Raw genomic sequence first — 25,039 nt, 5'->3', positions numbered from 1 at the left:
CAGGGGCTGAGAGAAATCCCACAAAGAAAGGCTGGAGGCTAAAAACTTCTTAAATATTTAGCTCAGATTTATTTAAAGTCAAGTCAGTTTGTAGACACTATTTATATTATTAAAAACACTTGGAGGTTTGTACTTCTAGCAAAAATATACATTTCAGTTTGAGGGTTGTTACACTGTCAGGAGAGAAGGGCAAAAAGTTCCCCAGGTGATGAGCACGCGAGTCCCGCGTGCCAGCCACGGCGGGGGATGCCACCGGGGCTTCGGGAAGGACAAATCCCCCTGGCTCCGTGCAGCACACGCGTGTCTCCGGTGCTTTCCCCAAGAGGCCTTCAAAGTGCTTTAGAAACGGTAATTTGTAACATCCCTGCGAGGTAGGGAGGGGAAGGGGCTGGGGTGGGCAGAGGGCAGGGAAACTGAGGCACGGCAAGGAGCCGGAGGGTGGCAGCAGGGGCAGGTTTGGGACCGGCCAGCCCTGTGGCATGGAGGGGAAGCCCAGCGCTCTTCCCCTTTGGGTTTTAAAGGAATTATTGCACCAGGGAAATCTTGTACCCTGAAGAGGAGGAAAATAAAATAAAACTGACTGATTTGCTCCCACAACCCCTCCTTGGGAATATCGTTATTTTAATAAGGCTGCTCAGGACACATGGGACCATGAACTGCAGACGGGTAAGCGCTGCTTGTCTTAGGTCAGACACCATCATCCCGAGAGGGGACCGAGCCCTCTCCGGGTCCATCTTCTCTCCCAGAGCTTGGGTGACGCAGCCCCCACGCAGGGGTCCCAGCCCCAGCTCAGGGCAGCACTGTGGCCCCTCACTACAGCTGTGAGAAGTTGCCAGGTAAAGTCCTGGAGTGACTCCGGGTTTAGGCAGATCCCGAAGCCTGGAGCGGTCCCAGTACTCGGGACGGTGGCAGAGGAGGGCAGGGCAGCTTCCCCACTCGCCAGAAAGCTCCTGCTCATTGTGAGCATCCCACCCTCTCCCTCCCCTTCTACAAATACTTGGCATTTATACTGTGCTTTACGGCTGCAAAGCTCTTTGCAGCCAAAACACTAATTGATCCTTGTGCTCTGCCTCTGAGCAGAGAGCAGGTGACAATCCAGCTCCCTTTCACAGAGGGGAAACTGAGGCAGGGCAGTTAACAGACAGGTCAATGCCCTTTCAGCATCATGAGCGCTGTGGGCTGGCCGTGGCTTTGCTTTCCCCTCGCTGGTGTTGCTGAAGGCTTTCATCGCTCCAGTGCCCACAGGAGCCGAGCTGCTGGGGAGCCTGTGGTGCCCACCCTGCCCTGCAAAACCCCCAGCGCGCCCCGGGGCTTGGGGAGCTGCAGGACAAGCTGCAAACCCTGTCCTAAACCTAAACCTAAACCCCGACCAGCCCCAGGCTCCTGTACAGACCTTCTGGTAGCGCATGTCTGCGCAGAAAAGCCTGGGGAAGCAAACAGATTCCGGCCTCTGCTCTGAAGGTAAATTTTTACCAGTCAAACACTTTCCCTCCCACCTCCCCATCCCTCCCTCTCTTACTGAGGAGCCAAGGGGCAGGATCCCTCTGAAACAGGGGTACCAGGAACAAGGGTTCCCACGCTGCACTCGGGGGAAGGCAGAGATCCCACGATCCCTCTGGGAGACAGGAATATGTTGCACAGTGTGGGGGGGCTGCAGCTGAGGGTCTCTGCCAGGACAGCCCTACCCGTCTTCAAATACTCTGGCTTTTCTTTGGGAAAGAGACAAATTTCCTTTCATTACACTGCCCGAGACTTCACGGCTCAGGAGGACGCCTTCGGAGTGCAATACAAAAAAGAAAATAAAGACACGCTGTAAGTGCTGCTGCTGGCCCCGCCGGACACCCGCGCTGCGCTCGGGTCTCCTAAAGACCAGAGCATCCCCCACCATCCCCGGGCTGCCGCAGGAACCCCACCATCCGGGGGATGGGGACCATCCGCGCTGCGTAAAGCAGCCGGCCGTTCCAGAGGCCCCGGGGAGCAGCTGAAGAGCTGGGCCGTGGTAACGGAAACAGTAGCTTATGGTTTGCCTTTGTAAAGTTGTTAGTGTGTGTTAACGGAAGCCCTGGCCTAGCAGGAGGTGGCTGCAAAATCTTACGGCATCTTGCCCTATGTACCGTACGTCAGGGCCACGTAGAAAAGAGGTTCCAGTAGAAGAAATGGAAGACATGGGGAAAGGTTTTCTTTGTTTCTGTACACAGAGTCTTGCTGGGAATCCATGGCTTCGTTCTCATAAATAACAGGTCCTTAGTACATGTCCTTGTAGATCTCCTGCAGAAGTGGGTGCAGAGATGTCTCCGTCTCTGTCTTCTTGATCTTCTGCACCAGCTGCGCGTGCTCCGTCACCAGCTGCCGCAGGTCAGCCATCTTCTGCAGCAGCTTGGGGAAGAGGTACTGGGCGTCCGGGTGGTTGGACTGCAGGTGGAACTCCAGCGCTCGCAGGATGTTGTCTTGGATCTCCTCCACCTGCTTCACGTTCATCAGGCCAGGACGGTCTGTGGAGAGGAAGCAGGGGAGCTGGAGTGTTATGGTGTAGCCCTCCAAAACACATGCCCTTCTTGGGGAAAGGGAGACGGGGACTGTAACCAACCCACCGTGACTCCAACCTTGTCAACTAGATAAAGGGAGAAATATGCCCTTGGACATCATATCCCACAGCAGCATATGAGAAGGAGATGCCACTTCTACACTCCTTGCTCTTGGCCCAGGCTTGCTAGGTGTCACTGCCATCAAGAAGCTTTGGTTTTGGAACCACTCAGTTCTTCTCTCACCCCCCTACGACAGCCCTGGCTGATGTCAGGGTCAGCTGCAGCTCAGCCCCCTCAGCCCAGCCCCAACCACCTCTAAGTACAGGAGGACCCTTCCCAACACTCGCACGGCCGAGAGCGCTCGCTCACCTCCGCACAGGATAATGGCAGCCACAAACAGAGCCAGGTCACTGTCATCCAGCTCCAGCGCATTGAATTTCACAGCAAACTCGAATTTGGGCTCCATGATCTCATTGAAAGGCTTGCGCAGGCTACGCAGGAACTCGCGGGTCACGAAGCCGTTCCCGTTGGCCACCAACAGCCCATCCTTGTTCATGATAGAGGCCAGCATGGCAAAGATGGCCTCGTGCACCCCGTACTTCAGCAGAGTCACTTGGTCGTTCAAGTAGAGGCCCATAAAGCTGGGGATGCTCTTGGCGAACTCCGTGAGCTCCCGCACAGTCTCCACCGTGGTGCACTGGCAGCGGTAGAAGACGTGCACCCCGATCTCCTTGTAGGGGGGAATGCCGTTCACCAGCTGTTTCCACACCAGCCCCATTTCCGCCTGCCACAAGGTGTCCATGTCGTGGATCACAAAAGGCTGCTTGAAAAAGAAGCAAGGAATTAGGAACCTGCCGCGGGGATTCAGGATACCAGCTCTGCCGAGGACACTCGCATCTGTCTGCCCGTCAGCGCCCGGGCAATCTGCATCCACCCACCGCAGCGCAAGTCTGCAGAGCGACGGGAATTTTCCCGGCGAGGGGCAGGATGTGTAGAGCCCACCTGGCTGCAGCTGGGAACTGGTGGAAGCGGGAGGGAAATGTGCAGCACCTCCCAGAGAACAGCCTCCCGTGTTGTTTCATGGCCAACCCCGCCTGCCCCAGAGAGGGAACTTACTGGGGTGCTGCTGGCCTTCCCGGTCAAGATACCTCGCGCCTTCTTTTTGGTCATGTTGAAGTTTTTCAGGTAGGCGTTGTAGATGTGCTTGGAGAAAGCTTTCAGGTCGGCCACCTGTGGATTCTGGCAGCTGATCTCGCTCGCCGTCAGCCCCGCCACCAGCTTCCTCTTCTCTGCCTCCGGCATGCGACCGAAGCGGATTGCTGTGGTGGGGGGCAAAACCAGTGGGTCAGGACACTGGGGATGATCCCTGGAGACATGTCCAGGGAGGCAGACAGAGGTCTGCTGGTGAACACCTGCAGCTACGCAACACAATTCTTCTCCAGGGCTGCAGCTCCTCTGGCATCAACACCTCCATGAACCAGCCGTTACCGCTGCCCTCGCCAACACCACCGCACACCGAGCTCCCATCCCTTCTCCTCTGGGCTCTCGCACAAACTCTGCTTTCCACATAAACACCTTGGCTTGGCCCAGAACAAGATTGTTACACCTGAAGTTTAAAAATCCCAGCACAGAAGAGCAACCTGTGCGTCCAGTTCCCTCTGGGTCAACCTGTAAGGGAGAGCCACGTGCTTGCAGCCGGCCTACGCAGTGGGAACGGACAGCCCCTTCTCATATGGAAGGAGGGGCTGAAGAGTCAAAGGCTCAAAGCGTTAGGTTTGAAATACGATCCCGTAGCAAGGAGAGAGCCCCGGGATAAAGCAAGCTACATACAGCCTCCCTATGCGAACCCTTCACAGAAGGGCAGCTGGCTCCATGGCAGCCGGCCGCCAGGCACGTGGGCAGCGGGGACACTCACCGTTGTGTGACATGCCCAGCGAGAGGCATTTCTGGAAGCGGCAGTACTGGCACTTGTTCCGGTTCTTCTTCTGAATCTTGCAGCTCCTCTCACACTTCTCGTACTCCAGCTTCATGCGGATTGTCCGGCGGAAGAAACCCTGCAGGCAGGCGGCACGGAGGGGGACACAGAGCAGGGGGACAAAGGAGCAGCAGGTTAGCACCGGTGGTTTGGGACCAGGCTGGTTTGTTATCCCCAGGAGCCTCATGGAGGGTTCAGCCGGGTGGAGAGGAGGAGCCCTGGGTCTCCAACACAAGCAGAGTCTCTATCTCAAGAAGAGGTGCTGGGGTGGGAGAGGGGGGCTGCAGAGGAGGAACCGTGGAGGGCAGCCCATGGTCCGGTGCCGGAGAGCCCTGTGTGTGATACTGCAGGCAGCCAGCAGAGAGGGATGGAGGGACGAGCTGTGGGCTGGCCCCAGCCTGCAGGAATGTCTGGCAGGACCTGGGCTGGTAACGCAGCCCCGCTGGCATCTGCTGTGGGGGAAAGAATTTCAGAGGCACATCCAAGCTTCGGCCAGTGATCCCAGGGGAATAAACACAGCTCACTGCTGCTCTGCAGCACAGAAAGCATCTTCAAAAGCAAAGCTGGGGTCCCCGTGGGAATAGATGGATTTGCTTTACAAAGCATGACAGGGCAAGATCTGGGCCATATGCATCTCAGCTGCTTCCCCAGGACAGTATTTGTGCGCCTGCCTCCACTCTGCACACTGTCTGGACAAGTGGCAAATGATTTTTTTACAATCACTCAATCTTGCAGCCCTGCTTTGCTGCAAACCTGCTTGTCTGCAGAGATGGCGTGCTCCCTGGGGTCTAGTCTCTGCTTGGCACTGCGGACCCCAGCCCTCCCCAGGGCGTACCTACCTTGCAGCCCTCGCAGGCATGCACGCCGTAGTGAAAGCCCGAGGCTTTGTCTCCGCAGACCCTGCACTCCACGTTTAGTGCTCCCAAGGCCTCATCCTCGCAGCCCATCTGCAGTTGGTCCGACAGGGAGGGAGAGGAGCTCTGCGAAAGGTCTGCAAACACACAAAGGGATATGTCCTCTCCTGTAGCAGCCACAAGCCCAGCGTTGTGTCTAACTCCTCCAGCCATGGGGCTGACGAGGGATTTCCAGCACTGTCCCAGCCTGCACTGTCCCAGCCTGCCACTGGCATTGCCCCCGGGGCAGGTAACCTCGGAGATCAGGCACTGGCTGAAGGCAGACGCCACGCACAGAGCCAAGAGTACCCCCAGTGTGCCCAGAAGCTGAGAAACTCCACGTCAATGCTGATTTCTTCCCTCTGGCATTCATGTCTAGGCAATGAAACTCAACCGACAAATTTTATAATCCTCAGTTGGCAGGCGGCTGGCCCAGGGGCTCTGGGGGAGCCTCTTCAGCACTAACAAACCTCCTCCAGCTCCTACAATCAATCTGCACTGAGGACTTCAAGAAGCGGCCACGGAAGCGTTCTCAGGCACCCCGAGAGTCCTCCCCATCCGGGGTACAACATTACCTGCCTGTCCTTTTAACTCCCATCTCCCAACCCACTGCCAACGGCTGTGTGGTGACCGCAGAGGAAGAAATAAACCTCTCCATAACTTGGCTGCCTGGACGACCTGGATGCCCCAGGGACAGACGAGCTCCCGTGGCTCCACTCACCTGTGTAGCTGCTTGAAGGCAGCGAGCTGTCTGGTCCTCCATTTGGGTCCGAGGCTCCGCTTGCCACCATCACTGCCTCTTCCTCTTCCTCTTCCTTGACCTCAGGTACTTCCTCCTGTAGTTGTTCCATAATCGATCACCCCTCAGTGCCAAGACTGCAATCCCTGTCATAGCTCTGGCATCATCCGCGTCTATCCGAGATGGACCCTACCAGGCAGTTCCTGCTAGCCTGCGGGACAGAGGGAGAAAAGCGCGGTGGCAGCTCCGAAGGCAGAGCATCTCAGCAGCAGGGCGGTGCGCAGCCGCGCTACTCCTGCTCTGCTTTCTCTCCAGGGAGACAAGCAGAACCCAGGGCCTTTGAAAGGTCACTTTGCACTCTGATGTAAAACACTCTGTAGGACTCAAGGAAGCAAAAGCTCACCAGGATCGTATTTAAAGCCCAGCAGACAGAGCCCAGACCACAAACCAGCCCAGATGTCACCCAGGGACCTGGGCTTCCCAGTTTGCAAGTCCCATAGCAGAAACTGCCCCAGAAAACGTCCCCCAGAGCTGCCAGCACCCTGAGGCATCACGATGGTAGCCAGGGCTGAGGTTTGACAGAGCCAACACCAGCGGAAAGCTTAAGGCAGGGCTGGCTTCACCCTCCATCCCCACCCAGCCAAGGCAGAGCTCGGATGGAGGGCAGCGACTGGTCAGGGAGCAGCGCCTCCGTGTCCGTGGGGGGGAGATGCTGGGGAGCAGGGCTCGGTGCAGCGGCAGGCAGTGGCTGAAAGCCCCCGGCCCGTGCAAGCCATCTGCAAGATCGACGGCTTCCTGCCGGCCCCCGCGCTCACGCTCCATCCTGTTACAGCGTTTGTGTTTATTTCCACTCGTGTTGGAACCGGCCTCAGCTCCTCTGCCAAGAGCCGCCGGGTCGGACGCGCTGCTGCTGCTGCTCTGCGCAGCCGCCGGGCTGCGCTCGGCCACGGGGTCCAGCAGCGCGATGGCAACAGCCACACAATCCAGGCAGTGTCTTAATCCCGGGTTTTCTGTGGGACGAACGGCCCCGTCCTCCCCCCGCGCGTTTCCGCTCCTTGTTTGCCTTAGTCCATCCCAAACAGCCCGCAAAACACTCAAGCCGTGCAAGCGACGCGTCGTCGGCACAGTGACCGTCACAGAGCTGTTCCCACCTCCCTCCCAACCATGCCGGACCTCACCGGAGCGTCCAGCTCACGCTGCAACATCCCGGCGCTCCGTTACCTCCAGATCTTGGTTCCTAAACTGACTCTTGCGTGAGTAACGTCTCAAGCCCAGCCTGGGTAGAGTTGCACCCACTTCCTTAAAGGAGCTATTTTTAATATCCATTAGAAAAGCCACTGAAATCCAGCTTCCACCAGGAAAGCCTCAATTTCCAGGCACAAGTTAAACCGATGCAGCATCTTCAAGCCCACATCAGTGAGGTGAATAAGCCACTTGCAGCGGACTCGTACCCGTGCCCAAGCCCACGCCACAGCACAGGGCTTGCTGGGGGAGGGCAGCAGTGACCCAGGACTCCCTGGGCTCGTTTCGCCCCCCTGCAGCAGACCCTCACGCCTGGCACTGTGAACTCGAGCCGCAGCCAGCTCCTTGGATTCGCTGGAACGCCGTCGGCACCGAGCAAGGTCAGAGCTTCCTGCAAGATCGAGCAAGCAGCCGAGGGGGAGGATGAAACCTGCAAGCGGGAGGTTGAACACAAACACGTGGCAAAGCCAGGCACGAGTCACCCCTCCCGGAGCTGGTGCTCCACTGGAGCCTGGGGCTCCCATGGGTGAGAGGGCTTTTCCCCTACATGCTGGGAATTCCGGCTGCAGGACAGATGGTTTTGTTTCAAGGAGAGGTGTGTTAGAGGCAAGGAGCAAGGATGACAGCCGGAGCAGGCAGAGGGGTGCTCGGAGGAGGGCAGAGCGCTCCCTTCCCGTGCCTCCGCAGGAGCACTGAGGGACCATTCAAGGGCTGTGTTATCCTTGGCCTCCTCTCGCACACCCTGCACCGTGGGACATGGCACACAGGCAGGAAAACCTATTCATCAGAGGTGGAGGGTAAGGAGCTCAATGGTGCTGAAGGCTATATATAAATGAACGTACGAACATCAGGAAAATGCTTTTGCCTGGAACAGCAGTTAGCGGGGGAAGCTTGCGGCAGGAGAAACTAGTCTACGGTGGAAAATACATCCAGCAGCTGCTTAACGAGCTTCTTATTAGCTCTTCTTTGTCTCTGGCACCCAGCACAGGCCACTTGCTTTAAACCCAGTGCAGATGGAACCCTCTGCTTCGGCCCATCAGCCTCACGGGGCGTTGCTGTTGGAATAACGCGGGCACACTCCTCCAGCTGCATCCCTCCGTCCTCCATCCACTGGGTCTACTCAGGGCCGTGCGCTCCCGGGGTGGCAGCGAGCTTGTGACACACACCTTGCTCCCCGAAACCCGCCAAAGCAACCCCAAAACTGTGCTCGCAGTCAGCCCAGCTACAGATGGGCATGTGGTCCTGGGAAGAGGGAAAGCAGAGGGCAAGATGCACACAGCAACACCGGGCTCCAGCCATGGCTCCCCACGCGGATGCAGGCACTATGGGAAGGATAAGGATTTGGATCCCACCCTTGGAGAGTGGCTGTAGAGCCAGAGAAAGAAAGGTTTTTGCCAGAAAGCTCTGTATGTGTTGTTTCAATATCTCCTTGCAGGCCAAGAGTACAGGGGCCCGGGCAGCGGGAAGCTGCGAGCGCTGTTTGCACACCTGCCTTTCCCTTCGCCATTCCCGTTTTCTAAACAGCAGAGACAGAGGGAGAGGAGGGGGAAAAGGGATTGATTTCACATGGGAGGCTGCACCCCCTGCCATGGGCAGAGGAAAGGCCAAGGCAGCCGCCGCTCGGATGAAAGGCAGGGCAGGGGCTGTGCCCGCGCACCCCGGCGCGGGGCGAGCTGGCTCGGCACAGCCCCGGAGAGACATGGACCCCCAGCCCTCCCCTCCGGGCCAGGGGCAGCGGCGTAGCAGCCCAACCTGACGGCATGTGGAGACTGTGGAGATCTGCCGAGGTTTCACTCGCTCCTCCGGTCCCCTGCGGGTCCCGCGATCCAGAGCGGGGCATCCAGAGAAGCCGGAGCTCCCCAGAGTCGTGTCCAAACTCCATCTCTCTGATCAAAAGGAAGGACCTGCCCTGCCAGCGCGGCCTGTCACAGCCCTGCATCTTCGTGGGATGGCACTGGGGACAGCTGCATGGATGGCAGAGGTTGGCCAAAGGGCCCATCTCAGCCCCAGGACCTCTCCATCCGCTCGGTGCCCCCATGTCCTGCTGCCAAGCAGGCAGAGCCAGAGGAAGGATAACTTTCTCTCCTCCCCTTGGCTAAAAAGCCACCCACCAGAGCATGGCACACAAGCCTGAAGCTGAAGCCACAAGGAGAAGGACAGAGAATCCTGCCCACCGTAGCCACCCCCTTTTTCCATTCGGCAGCTGTCACAGGGCAGCAATGGAAAGAGGATGGAAACAAGGATGAGGACCACGAATTCCTCCCTAAGCTTCTCCAGAAAACCTAGCAAAGCTGTTTCCCTTCCTCTTCCCACAGGATGGGAATGAGCAAGAGGGCACGTGTCTCATGACTTGCTCTGCCTTTGCCTCAATCCCCGTTCCAAGGAGCTTCGGCAGCTTCTCCCCCGGGAGCCTGCAGCTGGCAGAGGGTGGGTTTGTTTGCTGGCTCCGGGCTCGGGCAGATGCCCGCTGCCTGCCCCGCTCCCACTCTGCAAACAGCACTGGCAACAGGTTTCTCTTTCCTAGAAGCAGGAGCTGACATCTATGCCAAGCTAAACCATACAGTGGGAACAGGGGGAGAGACATGGCACAACGAGAGGAGGAAAAAAGCAGGAATAAAAGTTATAAGGAGACAAATCTTCAGCATGGACCTCCTGCAAGAAGGCAGGACTTCTCCAGAGCTGCCCAAGTTCCAAGCCTCCAGTTCATCAACCCACAGCTTGTACCCTTTTGGCCCGACAGCTCCTCACCGCTCATGACCATGTAGACCTCGGAGCCAAGAGAAGGAGCCTTGGAGCTGACAAACCAGCGAGGAAGCGCCCGCTTCCCCGCGGTCCGTGCGCAGGAGGGCAGCAGGGCAATGGGGTGGAGAAGCCCAGTTTCCCACCAGTACTCGAGTCCCGTGCGCAGAGCGAGGTGTCACGAGAAGGGGACGTGCGTTTCAGCACAGACACCCAGGCGTTGGCAGTCAGACAACCGCAAAATAAAAGCGAGGAAGTGCTTGTAATTAGAAGGACCTCAGCTTTACACCAGGTGTAGTGTCACTGGTGGTGAGCTCAAACAAGAGGCAATTTCGGTGTGTTCACAGAGGTGGAGAGAGGACACCTGCCTCCATTCCCCTGCAGGAGAGCATATATTTGTTTCTAATATATTTATACAGATGAGATTGACCAAGTCCCCATTGTGGTCTGGAGTGTCACCACGTGAGATCCCTCCTGGGAAGACGTGAGCTTCCAGGCAAAGCAAAGTGCCAAAAAAAGGTCCAAACCTCCCAAGGGCCAAGTCACAGAGCTGTTGTGCTCAAAGGTTTGTTCCAGTTGCTGTAAAAAACATCACCAGGAATTGCGAAAGGAAACCAGTTTACTGCTGGAGCACTTCTGGCTTGTGTCTTTATTCCTCTGGACAAAAATGTCAGCCAAATTCACAGTCAACAGAAGTGAATCCTTTCGAGAGGGGTGAGAGGAGAACCCAGCCCTCTGTACAGCAGCGCTTTACGATGTGCAGCACATACTGAACCCACAGACAGAAACTGAACTGAAGCCATAAAAAAAATGTGATCGCTGCTTGTTGGCCATCACTTGCAGACATCCCTTGGCTTGTGTCACTCCTTCCAATATCTGCTGATCAAGTACCAGTTTCTGTTCCTCCTCCTACACATCAGCCACTAATAAAAGCCAAAGAAGAGCTAAGCAGATGCTGCAACACAGGAAAGGTAAATAAGTGCACAAAACAGGAGACATGAACATCGAAAACATGTTTGTTTTTGTTCCTGAAAGATCAACATACCTCCTCATTAGCTAATGAGACCTCAGCAGCACTTACTACTCAAGTGCTTCCTTCCTTACTCAAAGTCTTGGCCGCAAGACAGGCTACACACAGAAACAAACTACCAGAGGTAGCAAGGAAGAGCCCTTCCACGCAGCCCTGGCCAGCGCTGACACTCAGGGCCACGTTTTCCCCTTGAAGCATCTGCTCAGACGTTGTACCACACCTCGGTTCGGTCCTGTGACCTTCTCCCCAACGCTGCTCTGCGTTTCACCGAGCACAAGCCCGGCCGCCGAAGCAGCAGGGTGCTGTCAGAGCTGCTAGGACCGCGTTGCTACTAATTACTCAGGAACATGTGACAGAGGGTGCAGGAGATTCCCTCGCTCGCCTTGAGCAGCCAGGCTTGCCAAAATGAATCACACATCTACCGCATGTTTTAACTCACCCACTTCCTGGACACCGAGGGGGAAGAAAAAAAAAAAAAAAAAATTAAAATGTTACGAAACTCATCAGATTCTTCTCTTTTCGTACCACAATTGACGCTGTCCCTGAAACCAGGTCACAGTATTTTGGTCCAAAAGGAACTTCCTGCCTTCTTGCCAGTGCTCGGTTCCTTTAGAGAGCAAAAGGTATCGCAGAAACAGAAGTGGATCAGATTTTGGGCAACGAACTCACAACCACGTGCAAAACAGGGGGTCTGCCAGGCTGCTCTTCTCTTTCGATTCATCCTCTGGGAGCTGCAGATGTCCCTGGATCCAGCAGCTCCAAGCACGCATCAGATGTGCTCTGAAATCTTGAGATGGCAGATACTGGGAGAGGGTTAATGCTTCTGCAGGAATCGTCCCTACACCCCCTTCCAGCGGAGGGACGGGCTCCGTGGCTGCCTTTTGCAGAAGGGATAAGAGCAGGACGGGCAGTGAAGAGTGAGCAGTTGTTGGCTCTTATCTGAAGTCCTCCTTCATGACCTTCAGCAAACCCTGTCAACCCCCATACCCCCATTTCCTTCATCATCAAAAAAACCAAAACAAACCTCACTCCAAAAAAAAACCAAACCCAGGACTTTTACAGCGCTTCCTTCCTGACCCCTTCCTCGCTGCATTAGCTCACAGAAACGGCATGTTTTGGAAGCGCAGAGGAATGCATCAGTGCCAAGCGCCATTGTTTAATCCTGTATTACGGATTTTGACACCTGTTTGCAGTCACGCTCGCAAGTTTGGCCCCCCCAGCCCCAGGTCAGCACACCACACTGCTCGTGACCATCTTCTCCTGCTGTACATTCCTATACGAAGAGTTTCCAGGATTACTTTTAGCAAACACACCACCAGCACGTCTCATCCTGGCAATTGCTGACCGACATTTGTGTTTTGCTGTCACCTCAGGACAGCGCAGAACACCTCGGGGCAGGAGGGGCACGTGGGCTGGAACAAGGACCACAGCCAGGAAACAAGCAGGTACCAGAAAGGTGACACCACTGGGGCTTCTCAGAGCTGGAAACGGCACAGAAGTGTCCCCTTTACCACCCCGACAGCGAGGAGTTTGGCAGCTCAGGGAACCTACTGAACCACTGTAAGCTGATTCTTCCCAAAATCCTGAAGCCCTCCAGGGCACTTGGTTCGCTTACGGACTCCTTGTCCTCCCAAACCTGAGCAGGACACATGGAAGGATCTGGTTTCAGGAACATCAGTAAATATAGAACGGGGCTGACGCGGGAGGAGCTCACAGGAACAGCAACAACACTTCCCAAGGCCGATGATGGGGACAGGGTGTTACAGGCTCAGAGCAGCGTTTCAATGGAAAACTAGGAAAACGGGAAGTGGAACAAGCTGTCACTGCGAACACCGGAGTCGGAGCACTCCCTTGGCTCAGGCTACAGCGAATAGGACCATTTTTCGGCAGCTCTGCACACATCAGGACCTGTCTTAGTTTTCCTCAAAGCTTCAACGGCACTGGGACACCAGCAAGTGTCATCCCTGCTTTGGATGGGGCACAATCAGCTCTCCAGAAAAGCAGCGAGGGGTAGAAAAGCAGCAGCAGGCCCCCGCATCGCTCCGGATCACACACATCCACGCTTGCAGTCTGGAGCCAAACACCCAGCAGAGCAGTGAGTTTTATTGCTGCCACTGCTCTCAGATCCAGGAAATCGTCCTCAAAACCAGTAGCAAGCCTTCTTCTCTTCACAGGGACAGAGATTTTTAGATCCCATGGGCTAAACAGGGAAAAAATAGAAAATAAAAAAAAAAAAAAATCCACCAGCCTGTAAATTTTATTAATCTTATGCTTGGACTCCCAGAAAAAGTGCTACTGGTTTTGTAGACCTTAGCAAAACATCCTGGGCACCAGCCACGCCGTTCCGCTCCGGGATGCAGCCGACAGTGAGTGGTGATGCCCGGGCACGAGCTCGGATGAGTCAGCAGGGCCTGGGAACGCACGCACCCAAACGGGCGGAACAAATCCCCACGTTCGCTGCGTCTCCAACCACAGAGCCGGAAAAATGAGGGAGTCTGAGTTTGACTGCGCACGTCTCCATACGGGAAAACTTCGGAGAACGTCAGAATAACTTTGTTGTACAAACTAGTTCAACACCCTCTTAGGGAACTAGAAGGGAATGATGTTTCCTTACTATTTTTGGCCACGCAGCAGGAGCCGACTGGAGGAACAGAGGTTTCCCTGAGTTTTCAGCAGCGACACGAGCAGCGGTCATGTCAGCACGGTCCTGCCAAGATTCCTCTGCCAGTCAGAGGATCGCAGTGCGCGCTCTGACCCTTTGGATTTCTGCCTCAGCCCCTGGAAAACAAAATGCTTGAGCAAAGCATCAGCACCTTTCATAACATCCTCACGTCTCTGGCATCACCTTGGGGGTACGGAGAGCAGCAGAGGTACTAGTGAGCCAACGACCACCACTTCCCAACACAGTCAGCTACCGGGAGCTCAGTGGGCTCCACCAGCTCCAGCCCCAAGTTCACGCTCACCAACAACCCTTTTCCAGAGATCCTCGTGTCCCTAAGTCACACCACATAACACCTATCCCATGGACATGAGAACCCGCAGATTCTTTGCAGAGATGTGGGTCTCTGACCATCAGCCTTGGTGGGGTTAACAGCTTTCAAAGTCCAACAGCTCTGGCAGAATCCGTATGATCGACTTAAAGGTGAAAAGCAGATCTGGGTATTTTCAGAAATATTCCAGGTTTGCATTAAGATGAAAGAGAGTTGCATTAAAAAACCATACGTAGGATAGGGATTTGAGCTCAGGTTGCCACCACTGAGGTGACGGCACCAAACATGGGCTATTTTGAAGCCACCTCACCCACCCTCTCTTTGGTCTGACCAAGCCTTTCCTAATGAGACATTCATTAGGCAGTAGCATGGTTCATAGTAAAGTATGCCTTAACAGACCATCAGACAAATGCTTCCCTATCAGCTCAGGTAGGAAAGCTTATCTGCCCTTTTAACCCACCAGAACTTCCCTGTCTCCACCCCACATCTCTGTTAGGGGTTGAACGTGCATGTTCTTGCTATTCCAAGTTCAGGTTCCCCGACAAGGGAAACCAGAAAATGCACCATGAGGATAACGATTCCGGTTAGCGCAGACGTTATCTGGCTGTTGCCATCCACAAGCCTCGGAGCTGTGCCCTGCCTTGACCCAGCACCATGAGAAACATTCGCTTTTCTGGCTTGTGCTTTCATCCTGCCACCTCCTCCCCGCTCAGGACTTCCCTACAAACCCCAGCCGCTGCAAAACCCACGGTTTCGAGCCGAGTCCGTCCACGGAGATCCCCAGGGAAGCACCCTGACACACATATGTACATCGGAGCCCTTTGCAAAGCCAGTTTGAAAGACCTGACCCAAACAATCTCAGATGTTCACAAGCTCTTGGCTAAGCCCTGGAGGACACAGACATTTTCCAGATGCTACGATCATAGCAGTGAATATTAGAGCATTTCAGGAAATCATTCTGAAACTAAGATACAACTCGAGTCAGTTCTGCTCTGAACCCTTCTTGCAACCAAGTAGGGGTCCAGTGAACATCATCCCAAAACATTTACTTTGGGGAAGATGCATTTCACAATCTCCTTGACCAAAAGGCTTCATATTGGCATTAATCATTCCACTCTAAATCCTGCTTTGGGAAAGTAATTTACTAGGCATTCTGTCAATGCAAGTGCATTTCAGAGTATAAAATAAAATCAAAAAATTAGTTCTTTAGAGAAATCTTATTTGTACTCATTATGCAAATCACTTCTGCTTGTCTAAACTTTCCCAGAGTCTCCAGAATCACTGCAGCAGTGACAAGCAGCTGCCTTCTGAACAGTGACACTTCTAGAAAAGCAGAGAGTGCTCTGCAGCACCTGATGAGAAAGCAGCTACGCAGCCTGACAAATCTGTGGCTATCAACAAGGGTAGTTGTTCCTGCAAGCCAGGCTGGGTTCTGGCAGCAAATAACCTTTCAGGCTTAAGCACTGTAACATCATCTCACCCAATAAAAAAAAATCATTTGCACGCCAGGTCCCGCTGCACAAAGGAGCCCAAGCGTCTCTTGTGCTAATTCCTCAGTCTCTAGGAACACTTGCAGATTTCCAGTCCATAATTCAATAGCCACAGACGAAATATTCCCCAAAAGGCAAAAATACAGATTTGTCAACACGCTAGAGAGACGGAGACCATTGACATCAGTAAACAATTCTGCACAACAATGCTCTTCTGATCAGCAAAGCCTCATGTGGCTCATTACAAAATCCTCTCCACACGCTGCGAAGATCCTTGGAAGTCCACGGCTCGAATGTCAGAACAGAGACAGCACAGCAGTTGCACAAACTTGACACAGAAAACCACATCTCTGTCCAGCTAAACACCTTAGACGTGTGTTGTGGCAAAAATAAATCCACCCTCTACGCGCAGACAGCTGCAGCACCCTTAGAAGCTACACGCGGCATCGGGGTGCGGGGTGACCATGGCAAAGACTTTAGGGCATCGCTTCAGAGGTCTGCGGGCAGAACAGGGTCCGCCTGAGCCTGTGCTGACCATCTCCTCAAATCCTCTGTCCCAGCTCTGCTGGAACCCGCTCGGCTTTGTCCGAGTAAGGCAGTTACACAGCGACAGACGGGATGGATACGGCTGCCAGATCACGTCTCTGGATCATTAGGTGATTATTTACCCAAGTAGGGTCCCTGACCCCATATGCCTTCCTCAATCTCCAAGAGCCTATTTTAGTCGTAAAAAAATCAGTGAAATAATTAAATATTAAGTCGCTATAGTTTGATGGTAACAGTCGGCTTAGAAGGACAAGATTACACCACGATACTCACAGCATACTCCTAAGTGTAACCCATAAAGATCGTATTCCAAAACAGAACAAAAATAAGGCGTAGAGTTTAAATGTGAAAAGAAATTTAAGGAAGTTTAAGCTCGTGGACAAAAGCGAAACTTGCTGAAAGCAAGCCGCGCTTCCTAGGCTCTTTCCTGTCCCGAGTTTTCAAAAACATCCGTAGGAGAAGCGCTTTGGTGGATCGCCCGTGTGTGAAGAGAAAGGGTTACCTCTCCGGAGCAGCTGTCCCCGTCCACCTGCCGCCGACAGCCACCGTTCCACGACCATGTCAGCACGACGAGCCGAACGCCAGAGCAATCTGCAAGAGAACACGACGTGAATTTCCACGGCTGTGCCGAAGGCCAGATATTTATGCCGCTGGGAAAACTGGGCTGGATCCAGCGACAGCTCTGAAATTTAAACACACACTCCCTCTACCGCATGCTGAAACCGCAGGCTGGGGTGACGTCTCCCCCGTGATCCGGCAGCTTCTGCAAACCCCTGGGTGTCCCAACAGAGACAGCCCCGAGCTCTCGCCAGGCTCTGAGCATCAGGATGTCACCTTTGCCTTACGCCACCCGCAGCCAGAGGCCGATGACCCCGAGTTTTTATGACAATGCATGAAATTGATGCTAGAAAGAGGTCTCTGACAGCCATAAGGTAGCTTGTTTACTCAGCTTGCTCAATCCACCTTTAAGAGGCTGCCAGAAAGTTACTGCAACTTTAATGAACTTCCCTCTCCGGTGGTTGAAACTTAAGGATTTGACAGAGTTCCTTCACTCTTCTTGGTTTTCCTGATAACTTTGCAAATAGCCTTGTATGAATTTCAGGCTCAGGAGAGTAGTAAGAGACCAACACTGGAAAAAAAATGGCTTGAGAGGCTTTGCACTAGAGGACTTCCAGAAAATGTGTTCTATTTTTAGACAGTTATGCAGACTAACTGGACTAGCATATTAAACAAAGATGTCGTGAACATGATGCTACTTGAACCCATGTACCCTCCCTGACATTGCCCAGGCTTCGCTGCTCCTCCCACCCCAATGGAAAAGCCCCGTTGCAAGGGGGCAACTTCGGGGCAGAGAGCGAATCCCATCCCGTGCCGCACGCCCTCCTGCACCTCCCGGCTCCGACACGGCACCGGGAGCTGCAGCTGCTCTGACAAGGATGAAAAAGCAAAAGCATATTCCCTGTTCCCAAAGCTGAGGTGCCTGGTACACTGGCGTGGCTGCGGAGGGTGTTTCCTACGCCACCAAGCAGGCCAGGGACACCCAGGGGAGGGCACGAGTGCGAGATCTAAAAAATGAAACCCAGCCCCTTGCATCAGAGCATCATTCGCAGCATTCCCACCAGGATCGCTCTTTCTTGCGGCCAACGACACAAAACTCACAGCCCATGGTGATACCCTTGGTTCATGGGCAAGGGGGCTGCGACAAGCCTGCCCGACGGTCCCAGCAAGGGCTGGGGCGCAGACCCAGCACCCATCCCGCTGCTCTCGTGGGGGCCATAAAACCACGCACCGTAACTTCACTTTCCCAGGAGAACGTTCAAGCTACAGCGGGTTTCTCACGGCCTCCCTCCCAAAACAGGAGGGAGTTCTTCTAAACGCCTCAGCCAAAGTTTTTCTTTATTTTTGCGGATGAGGAACAATAATCAAGTCATCACAACCCCACTGGTGCACCAGGAGTGGGTTTTCTCCATCTCCACCAGCAATAAAGCCCATCCCCGATCTGGTAACAAAGCGTAATGTTGACACTGCCAACGACAGCATGAATCACACCCCGAGCTCTCTCCCATCCCAGATCTGAGCGCTTCGCTGCTGCCAGAGATCTGGAAATTAAAACTAAACTGCTGGCTCACCTCGTCCTGCTGGCAGCTCCCTGCCAGGGCATGCCCCATCGCCACCAGGCACAGGGCAGCGCTGGCACCAGCTCAGCAGGGCACGGAGGGAACCTGCCCGCACGTCCCTCCTGAAAGCTGCTGCTTGTATCCCTGGCTGACACACGGTAAGTCACGGAGACAACTCCCACCGCAGCACAGCCTGGAGGGTGTTTGTGGCAGAAGGGGAAAGGGATTCTCCGCAGGAAGGCAGCAAGGGAGTTTGCATGGAGATGGCAGGAGCAGAAACGAGAAATGGGACATGGGCTGCTTCAACCAGCAGGTCACCGGTTCAAGAGATGAACATTGCTACCAGCCTTGGGACTCCGATTTATGGGGTGGCCACCGCTGCAGCCTCTTTCTATGCTCAGATCCCTCCGTAATTTCACAATGGATGTCACCCAGACCCTACGGCACATCCAAAGCCTGCCTGCCTCTCTGCCCACCCGTTCACAGGGGCTTTCCCGACACGCAGGGGCTCAACAGACCGATTCCTTCCCGCAAGCACGATCACCATTTGCATGCAAGAGGCCTCCCAGCACAGCTGTGGAAGAGGAAGGTGGCCAAGGCGGAGAGAAGTTACTCCAGGATGCTGCTTGAAGCCATGCAGATACAACACAGTCGATGGCAGATGGATGCTTTGGGAAAAGCATGGATGGGATCAGCACAGAGGGAGTGTATTCCCTCCTGCTCCACTGACAGACTGCAGCTTCAGCTGCTTTTAAACTAGTGAAGGGTTTGGAGAACTTGTCCTATGAGGAGCGGCTGAGGGAGCTGGGACTGGTCAGTCTGGAGCAGAGGAAGCTCAGGGGGGACCTTCTCGCTCTCTACAATTACCTGAAAGGGAGTTGTAGGGAGATGGGGGTCGGTCTCTTCTCCCACATTATGAATGACGGGACGACAGGGAATGGCCTCAAGTTACGCCAGGGGAAATTTAGGTTAGATATCAGGAAAACTTTCTTTCCAGAGAGGGTTGCAAAGTATGGGAACAGGCTGCCCAGGGAGGTGGTGGAGTCCCCATCCCTGGAGGTGTTTAAAAACCGTGTGGATTTGGCGTTGAGGAACATGGTTTAGGGATCCTGACAGTGCAGGGTGAATGGTTGGACTCGATGATCTTGAGGGTCTCTTCCAACCAGATGATTCTATTCTGATTCTGTGCCTTCGTTTTCCATCCAGGGACACTACAACACCCCCATCTTGTAAACAGATTTCGAACCTTAATTCCCTGACTTCTGCAAACGGGCTGGAGGCTCTCCGAGCATAAACAAACAGGGCTGTTAAACATCACTGGAGGTGGTGTCAGCGCACACAAACTTTTGGCAGCACAGCCAGCCAGGAGGCCTTTTGACCACACGAGAAAGGGGAGGTCAAGACTCATCTGGGGAGGAACAGTTCAGTGTAACGACAGGATCCTGGATAGCTGTAATGGCAGAGCTCGGAGCTAGCCGACGAGGAAGGGAAAAATGCAACAGGTTCGTAGAACCAAACAAAGGAGGGAAGTAGGAGGTCAAAGAAAATTAGGTCTCTGGCTTCAAGGTCCTGTCACCTACTTCTGCGTGCTCCTTCACCTTCCACCTAGGATTTTTTATGAGAGCTTTTAAAGCCAACTAAGAGTTACCCTCAACCCAGCCAGCGTGCAGGTACCACCTCCCTGCATTCGGCTACGAGCATCCACAGTGTGGGACAAGTGACCTCCGGCAGAGCTCTCGCCCGCTTTAGAGCCCCTGTTTAACAGAGGTGGCAGTACCCCTACTTCACAGGTGGAAAAAAAGCGGGACCAAAAGGAAACACCTTTTATCTGGGATCTCGGGGAAAGCAGGAACAGAATGTGGAGACACAAGGGGTGAGAAAAGGACTCTCAGATCCTTCCTCCTCGAGCAACCCCTGACCTGATGCACCACTGATGGGCCACGCTGACCCTCTTGCTTCTCCTCCTTCCAGCCCCAGCCCCCAGCGGTGCCCCTCACTGGCAATCTAAACCACAGGCCAATTCCCCCTCTGCCACCCCATCCCTGGGAGAGAAGAAGGGCAGATTGCCCCCCCCAGCCTCCCTAATTTGGGCCATGTCCTGTCCTCCATCTTCCCTGATTTCACAAGCAGGAATGAGCGCCTGCACCCCACAGTCACCCATCTGTCCCTGCCCTCCCAGCCCCCTCCAAATCACTGCCCCCCAAGTCCCTCTCCGCCCCCTCGATGCTCAGGACCCATGCCACCAGCACTCCTTGCCCCTTCCACCTCCAAAAGCCCCCGTGCACCCCCAGCTCCTCAAACCTGCACCCCCAGATTGCCTCCTGCTCCCCGTTACCCCACAGCACCCCCTGCCCCTCCACTCCACACTCTGCCTCCCGCCTTCTGGGGGTTCAGGACACCCCACGGCCCTGCCCCCCACTGCTCCCACTGCCCCTCACCCCACTGCCCTGTCCCCCATTGCCCCCACTGCCCCCCACCCCATGTCCCCCACACCCCCCCCACCCCCACTGCCCCATAACCCTGTGCCCCCGCCACCCCCCACCCCACCCCGTGCCCCCGTCCCCCGCGTGTCCCGTCCCGCCCCTCCGTGCCCCGTCCCCCACACCCCCCCGGCCGGGCCAGGCCCCGCTCACCTCCCGCGGCGGCCCCGCTCCCGGCCCGCCGCTCCCCCCGGCGCCCCGCGGCCCCGCCCACCGCCGCACGTCACCGCGCCCGCCCTGACGCCACCGCATACCCGCAGCCCGCAGCCAATCGCCGCCGCCAGGAAGTCGTTCCCGCGTCACCACGGCAACGGCCCAAGCCCGCCCCGCCCCGCCCCCTGGCGGGCACGGGGCCTCATGGGAAACGTAGGCGCTGCTCGCGGGGCATGCTGGGAAGGCAGCGCGGGGGTGTTGGTGCAGCATGGCGGCGGGGCGCGGTTTCTCCCCGCCGCGGGGTGCCGGGGGGAGCCCGAGCGGTCTGTACGGCCTCTCGGTGTCACGGCCGCCCTGTCCCGGCGGCTGCGGGCTGCGCCGGGCCCGCCAGGGCGGACAGGGCCCCGCCGTGGCTGACAGGCCCCGCCATGGCTGACGGGGCCCCGCCGCTGGGCCCCAGCCTTCCCCCTGGGCCCGTAACACCGTGGGGAGAGAGGGGCCGTGTCCGCGCAGCGCAGGCCGGGGGGAGCATGTGTCCCGCCTGCAGCGTGAGGGCAGAGCGGGCAGCAGACCCCCCGGGAACCCCCCCCAAGCCCGGCGGGTCAGGCCCGTCGGTGGCTGTAGCTGTGGGGGGCCGTGGCTCGGCGAGGAGGGTGCGCCGGGCGCCATGTGAGCGGCACGGTGGCACAGCCGGAGGCATTCGCTGTGGCCCAGCAGGAACCAGTACGTTACAGCCCACGCTGGGCTGGGACAGGGAGGGAACAGGGATTTGTCTGTCGCGATGAAACTGGGACTTGAGGTCTGGAGCGCTGCTGAGCCCAGCCCTGCCCGGCCGGGTGTTCTGCCGGGCGCTATGGGACCGTTGTGAGGTGCCTGCGGGAGCTCTGGGGCTCTCCTCCCCTCCCAGTCTGAGCCCCTCGCTGCTTTCCACCCCCCAGGGCGAGATCAGCCGCCTGCTGGGGGTGTCGCGAGCCTTCTGCTGTTGATGCTGTTCTTTGAGGTCTAAGATGGAGCTAATTTTATACCTTCACGCCCTAGGTGAACCGCAGCAGCGGCTGATCTGGTAAGCGATGGTGTGTTTGAAAAGCACAGGCCCTGCTCCCACTACAGCTACTCCAGGAGCAGTACAGAGCTCAGATGATGCCCCCTGCTAATGCTGACATACCCACAATTAGGATCCAGCTTCTCTTTCCCGAAAATCATAGAATCACGGAATGGTTTGGGTTGGAAAGGACCTCAAAGATCATCTAGTTCCAACCCCCTGCCATGGGCAGGGACACCCTCCACTACACCAGGTTGCCCAAAGCCTCATCCAACCTGGCCTCGAACACTTCCAGGGATGGGACAGCCACAGCTTCTCTGGGCAACCTGTGCCAGTGCCTTACCACCCTCAGAGGGAAGAATTTCTTCCTTATGTCCAATCTAAATCTCCCCTCTTCCAGTTTAAAGCCATTGCCCCTTGTCCTGTCACTACAGACCCTTGTCCAAAGCTCCTCTCCAGCTTTCCTGTAGCCCCTTCAGGTACTGGAAGGTGCTGGAAGGTCTCCCTGGAGCCTTCTCTTCTCCAGGCTGAACAGCCCCAACTCTCTCAGCCTGTCTCCAGAGCAGAGGTGCTCCAGCCCTCGCATCATCTCCGTGGCCTCCTCTGGACCCGCTCCAGCAGCTCCATGTCCTTCTGATGTTGGGGACCCCAGAACTGAACGCAGCACTGCAGGGGGGTCTCAGGAGAGCAGAGCAGAGGGGCAGAATCCCCCCCCTCGCCCTGCTGCCCACGCTGCTCTGGATGCAGCCCAGGACACAGTTGGCTTTCTGGGCTGCCAGCGCACGGTGCCGGCTCATGTTGAGCTTCTCGTCCACCAGCACTCCCAAGCCCTTCTCCTCAGGGCTGCTCAATCCATTCTCTGCCCAGCCTGTCCTTGTGCTTGGGATTGCCCCGACCCACGTGCAGGACCTTGCTCTTGGCCTTGTTGAACTTCATGAGGCCCATCTCTCCAGCCTGTCCAGGTCCCTCTGGATGGCATCCCTTCCCTCCAGCGTGTCCACCACACCACACAGTTGGTGTTGTCAGCAAACTTGCTGAGGGTGCCCTCGATCCCACTGTCCATGTCACCAACAAAGATGTTAAATAGCACTGGCCCCAGTACTGACCCCTGAGGAACACCACTCGTCACTGGCCTCCACTTGGACATTGAACCATTGACCACAACTCTTGGAGTGCGACCATCCAGCCAATTCCTTATCCATTCTCAAATGTGACACCCCAGGCAACGCAGTGGGATAGCAGCGTTTCGGCAGCGCCGCGGGTTTGGGGCTGCAAAGGATGGGTGCAGAGAGCGCCAAGGCTGTCTCCGACTCTGCAAACACGCGCATGATGTTATCCCACGGGGAGCTCCAGGAGGTTTCCCACAGGAGACCCCACGGGTGTGCAGACCCCCACACTGGCGCAGGGCTGGGATGGTGGAAGCGGTGGAGAGCTGCTCATTCCCAGCGCCTCCGGGAGCTATCCTGTCATCCCGCCGCTGGAGTTTATCCCTAGTCGGAGGCGCCGACGATGCGCACCCACTGCTGACTTAGGCGAGCTCCAGCCCTGGGGTGGCTGCTCCGGGATGAGACGGATCCGGGCGCACACGGACTCGGCGGCGGATCAAAGGCAGGTGCTGATGCTGGTTCTGGCTGTTCCTCCACGCCCGTCCTTGCCCGCGGCGGTTACCGTGCCGCGTTTTGCTGCGCGAGGACTCGGCTCTGGGAGCTGTCTGACGGCGCAGCCCTGGGGTGGGTGAAAAGTGACGGCTCCGTCGCTGGCAGGGATGCGGCCCCACGTCTCCCAGGGGCCCCAGGTGGGATGAGAGCGGGACAGAAAAGGGTGGAGGTGGCCCTTTTCTCCCTGCCCAGGTGTGGCGTGGCACAACCTGTCCCGACACCTCCTCAGGGAAGAGATTGAGCTAAGGAAGCAGAAGCAGATGGGGAGGATGCTGTCTCCCATCAGCGCGTTTTGACCCAGCCCATTTCCTTCCCAGTAGATACCGGCGTTTTACACCCTCCCAGTTCTTGATTTGCCTGCAGATCGCACGGAGCGAGGAGCGGCCTCGCCAGGGCTGCCCCAGGAGGCTGCAGGGATTGGCACCACGGCCCCTGCATGCCTCGCTGCAGCACGTTGGGAAGGTCTCGCTCCACCAGGAAACACGTGCAGAGTGGAAGGATCCCGTGCCCGAGTGGACTGGCTGGGATGGCACAGGGCCAGGCATGGGGACCGCATGGGGCTGTCGGGGCCGTGCTGCTGCTCGGGACCACCCTGCTGTGTCCCAGTGCAGCGGGGAGGAGGAGGAAGAGTAATGAGTTTGACCTGCAGCCTCAGGGCCACCGGGGCCATCCCTGCAAGGGCTGCAGCCACCCATGCCCTCACGGAACATCAGTGAGGCTGGGTGGGACCAGGGCACGGGACCACCCAGGGCATCCCGGGCACACGGAGCCACTTTGTCCCGCGGCACCCGTGGAAACGGCCTCTCTCCTAGCCAGGCACAATGGGAAATAATTGTGAAAAAGGAACACTGGGGGGGAGCCGGGGGAGCCACCGCTCACAGCCACCCTAGGAAACTGATTGTAATCTCCCTAACGAACTGCGGGAGCAATGGGGAACCAGGGTTTGACACCGGGCTTGGGACCCGTACCGGGTGCCGGAGGGGACCCGTCCGTCACCGGGGGCTCTGTGCCCCATACAATAAAGATCCCAAAGCCACAGGTGAACAGGACTGTATTTAAACAGAGTGTTTGGAAAAACGGCCCCTGGTGTTGGTGTGGGGAGCCTCGCAGTCCGAGAGCAAGGACCTAAAAAAGCCCGGAGCACCGTTACCTTCCGATATAATCCCTGAATCGGAAGGAGGTGTTGGTCCTCCCAGAATTTAGCCTTGCCACCCAGAGGGGAGCTCGTTGTCTGTGGCCACTTCACCAGTGTCCCTCTTGGCCCTCCACAGCCCGACCCAAAATCCGCTGGCGGAGCCTCTTTCCACAGGTGATTTCTTTTAATGGCCTCTTTCCTCCAGCGGGAATCAAACCCCGAGGAGGGGGTCTGGTTCCTGCAGGGCCACAGATTCGCGGGGAAGGAGCTCTGTGGGCACCGACT

The 25,039-nt window shown here is 56.3% G+C and overlaps 1 protein-coding gene across 2 annotated transcripts; it reads right to left on the bottom strand.

The window, feature by feature from the left end:
- Positions 1 to 67: 67 nt before the first annotated feature.
- On the bottom strand, positions 68 to 16,750 carry PPARD (peroxisome proliferator activated receptor delta). 2 transcript variants are annotated; one of them, XM_086627460.1, is made up of 7 exons: positions 16,672 to 16,750; positions 6,115 to 6,343; positions 5,340 to 5,491; positions 4,441 to 4,579; positions 3,642 to 3,844; positions 2,895 to 3,348; positions 68 to 2,492 (listed from the first exon to the last, which is right to left on the bottom strand). In XM_086627460.1, exons 2-7 carry the CDS (start codon positions 6,242 to 6,244, stop codon positions 2,245 to 2,247), a joined length of 1,326 nt encoding a protein of 441 aa, XP_086483586.1. In that variant the 5' UTR covers positions 6,245 to 6,343; positions 16,672 to 16,750; the 3' UTR covers positions 68 to 2,244. The 2 variants fall into 2 exon arrangements, with proteins under 2 accessions (XP_086483586.1, XP_086483587.1); XM_086627461.1 differs by having other exon boundaries at positions 2,895 to 3,345.
- Positions 16,751 to 25,039: the final 8,289 nt, after the last annotated feature.

This window comes from Tauraco erythrolophus, chromosome 27 (assembly GCF_009769465.1).
Source record: "Tauraco erythrolophus isolate bTauEry1 chromosome 27, bTauEry1.pri, whole genome shotgun sequence".
Taxonomy (NCBI): domain Eukaryota; kingdom Metazoa; phylum Chordata; class Aves; order Musophagiformes; family Musophagidae; genus Tauraco; species Tauraco erythrolophus.
This window is presented reverse-complemented; position numbering and strand designations above follow the sequence as displayed.

What these genes read in the sequence shown, in the direction of transcription:
- PPARD (XM_086627460.1), bottom strand. Translation starts at nt 6,244, where the DNA reads ATGGAACAACTACAGGAGGAAGTACCTGAGGTCAAGGAAGAGGAAGAG. An exon ending in GCCTTCAAGCAGCTACACAG is followed by an intron (nt 5,492 to 6,114) that starts GTGAGTGGAGCC and finishes GTGTGTTTGCAG; the next exon opens with ACCTTTCGCAGAGCTCCTCT. An exon ending in TGCCATTATCCTGTGCGGAG is followed by an intron (nt 2,493 to 2,894) that starts GTGAGCGAGCGC and finishes TCCTCTCCACAG; the next exon opens with ACCGTCCTGGCCTGATGAAC.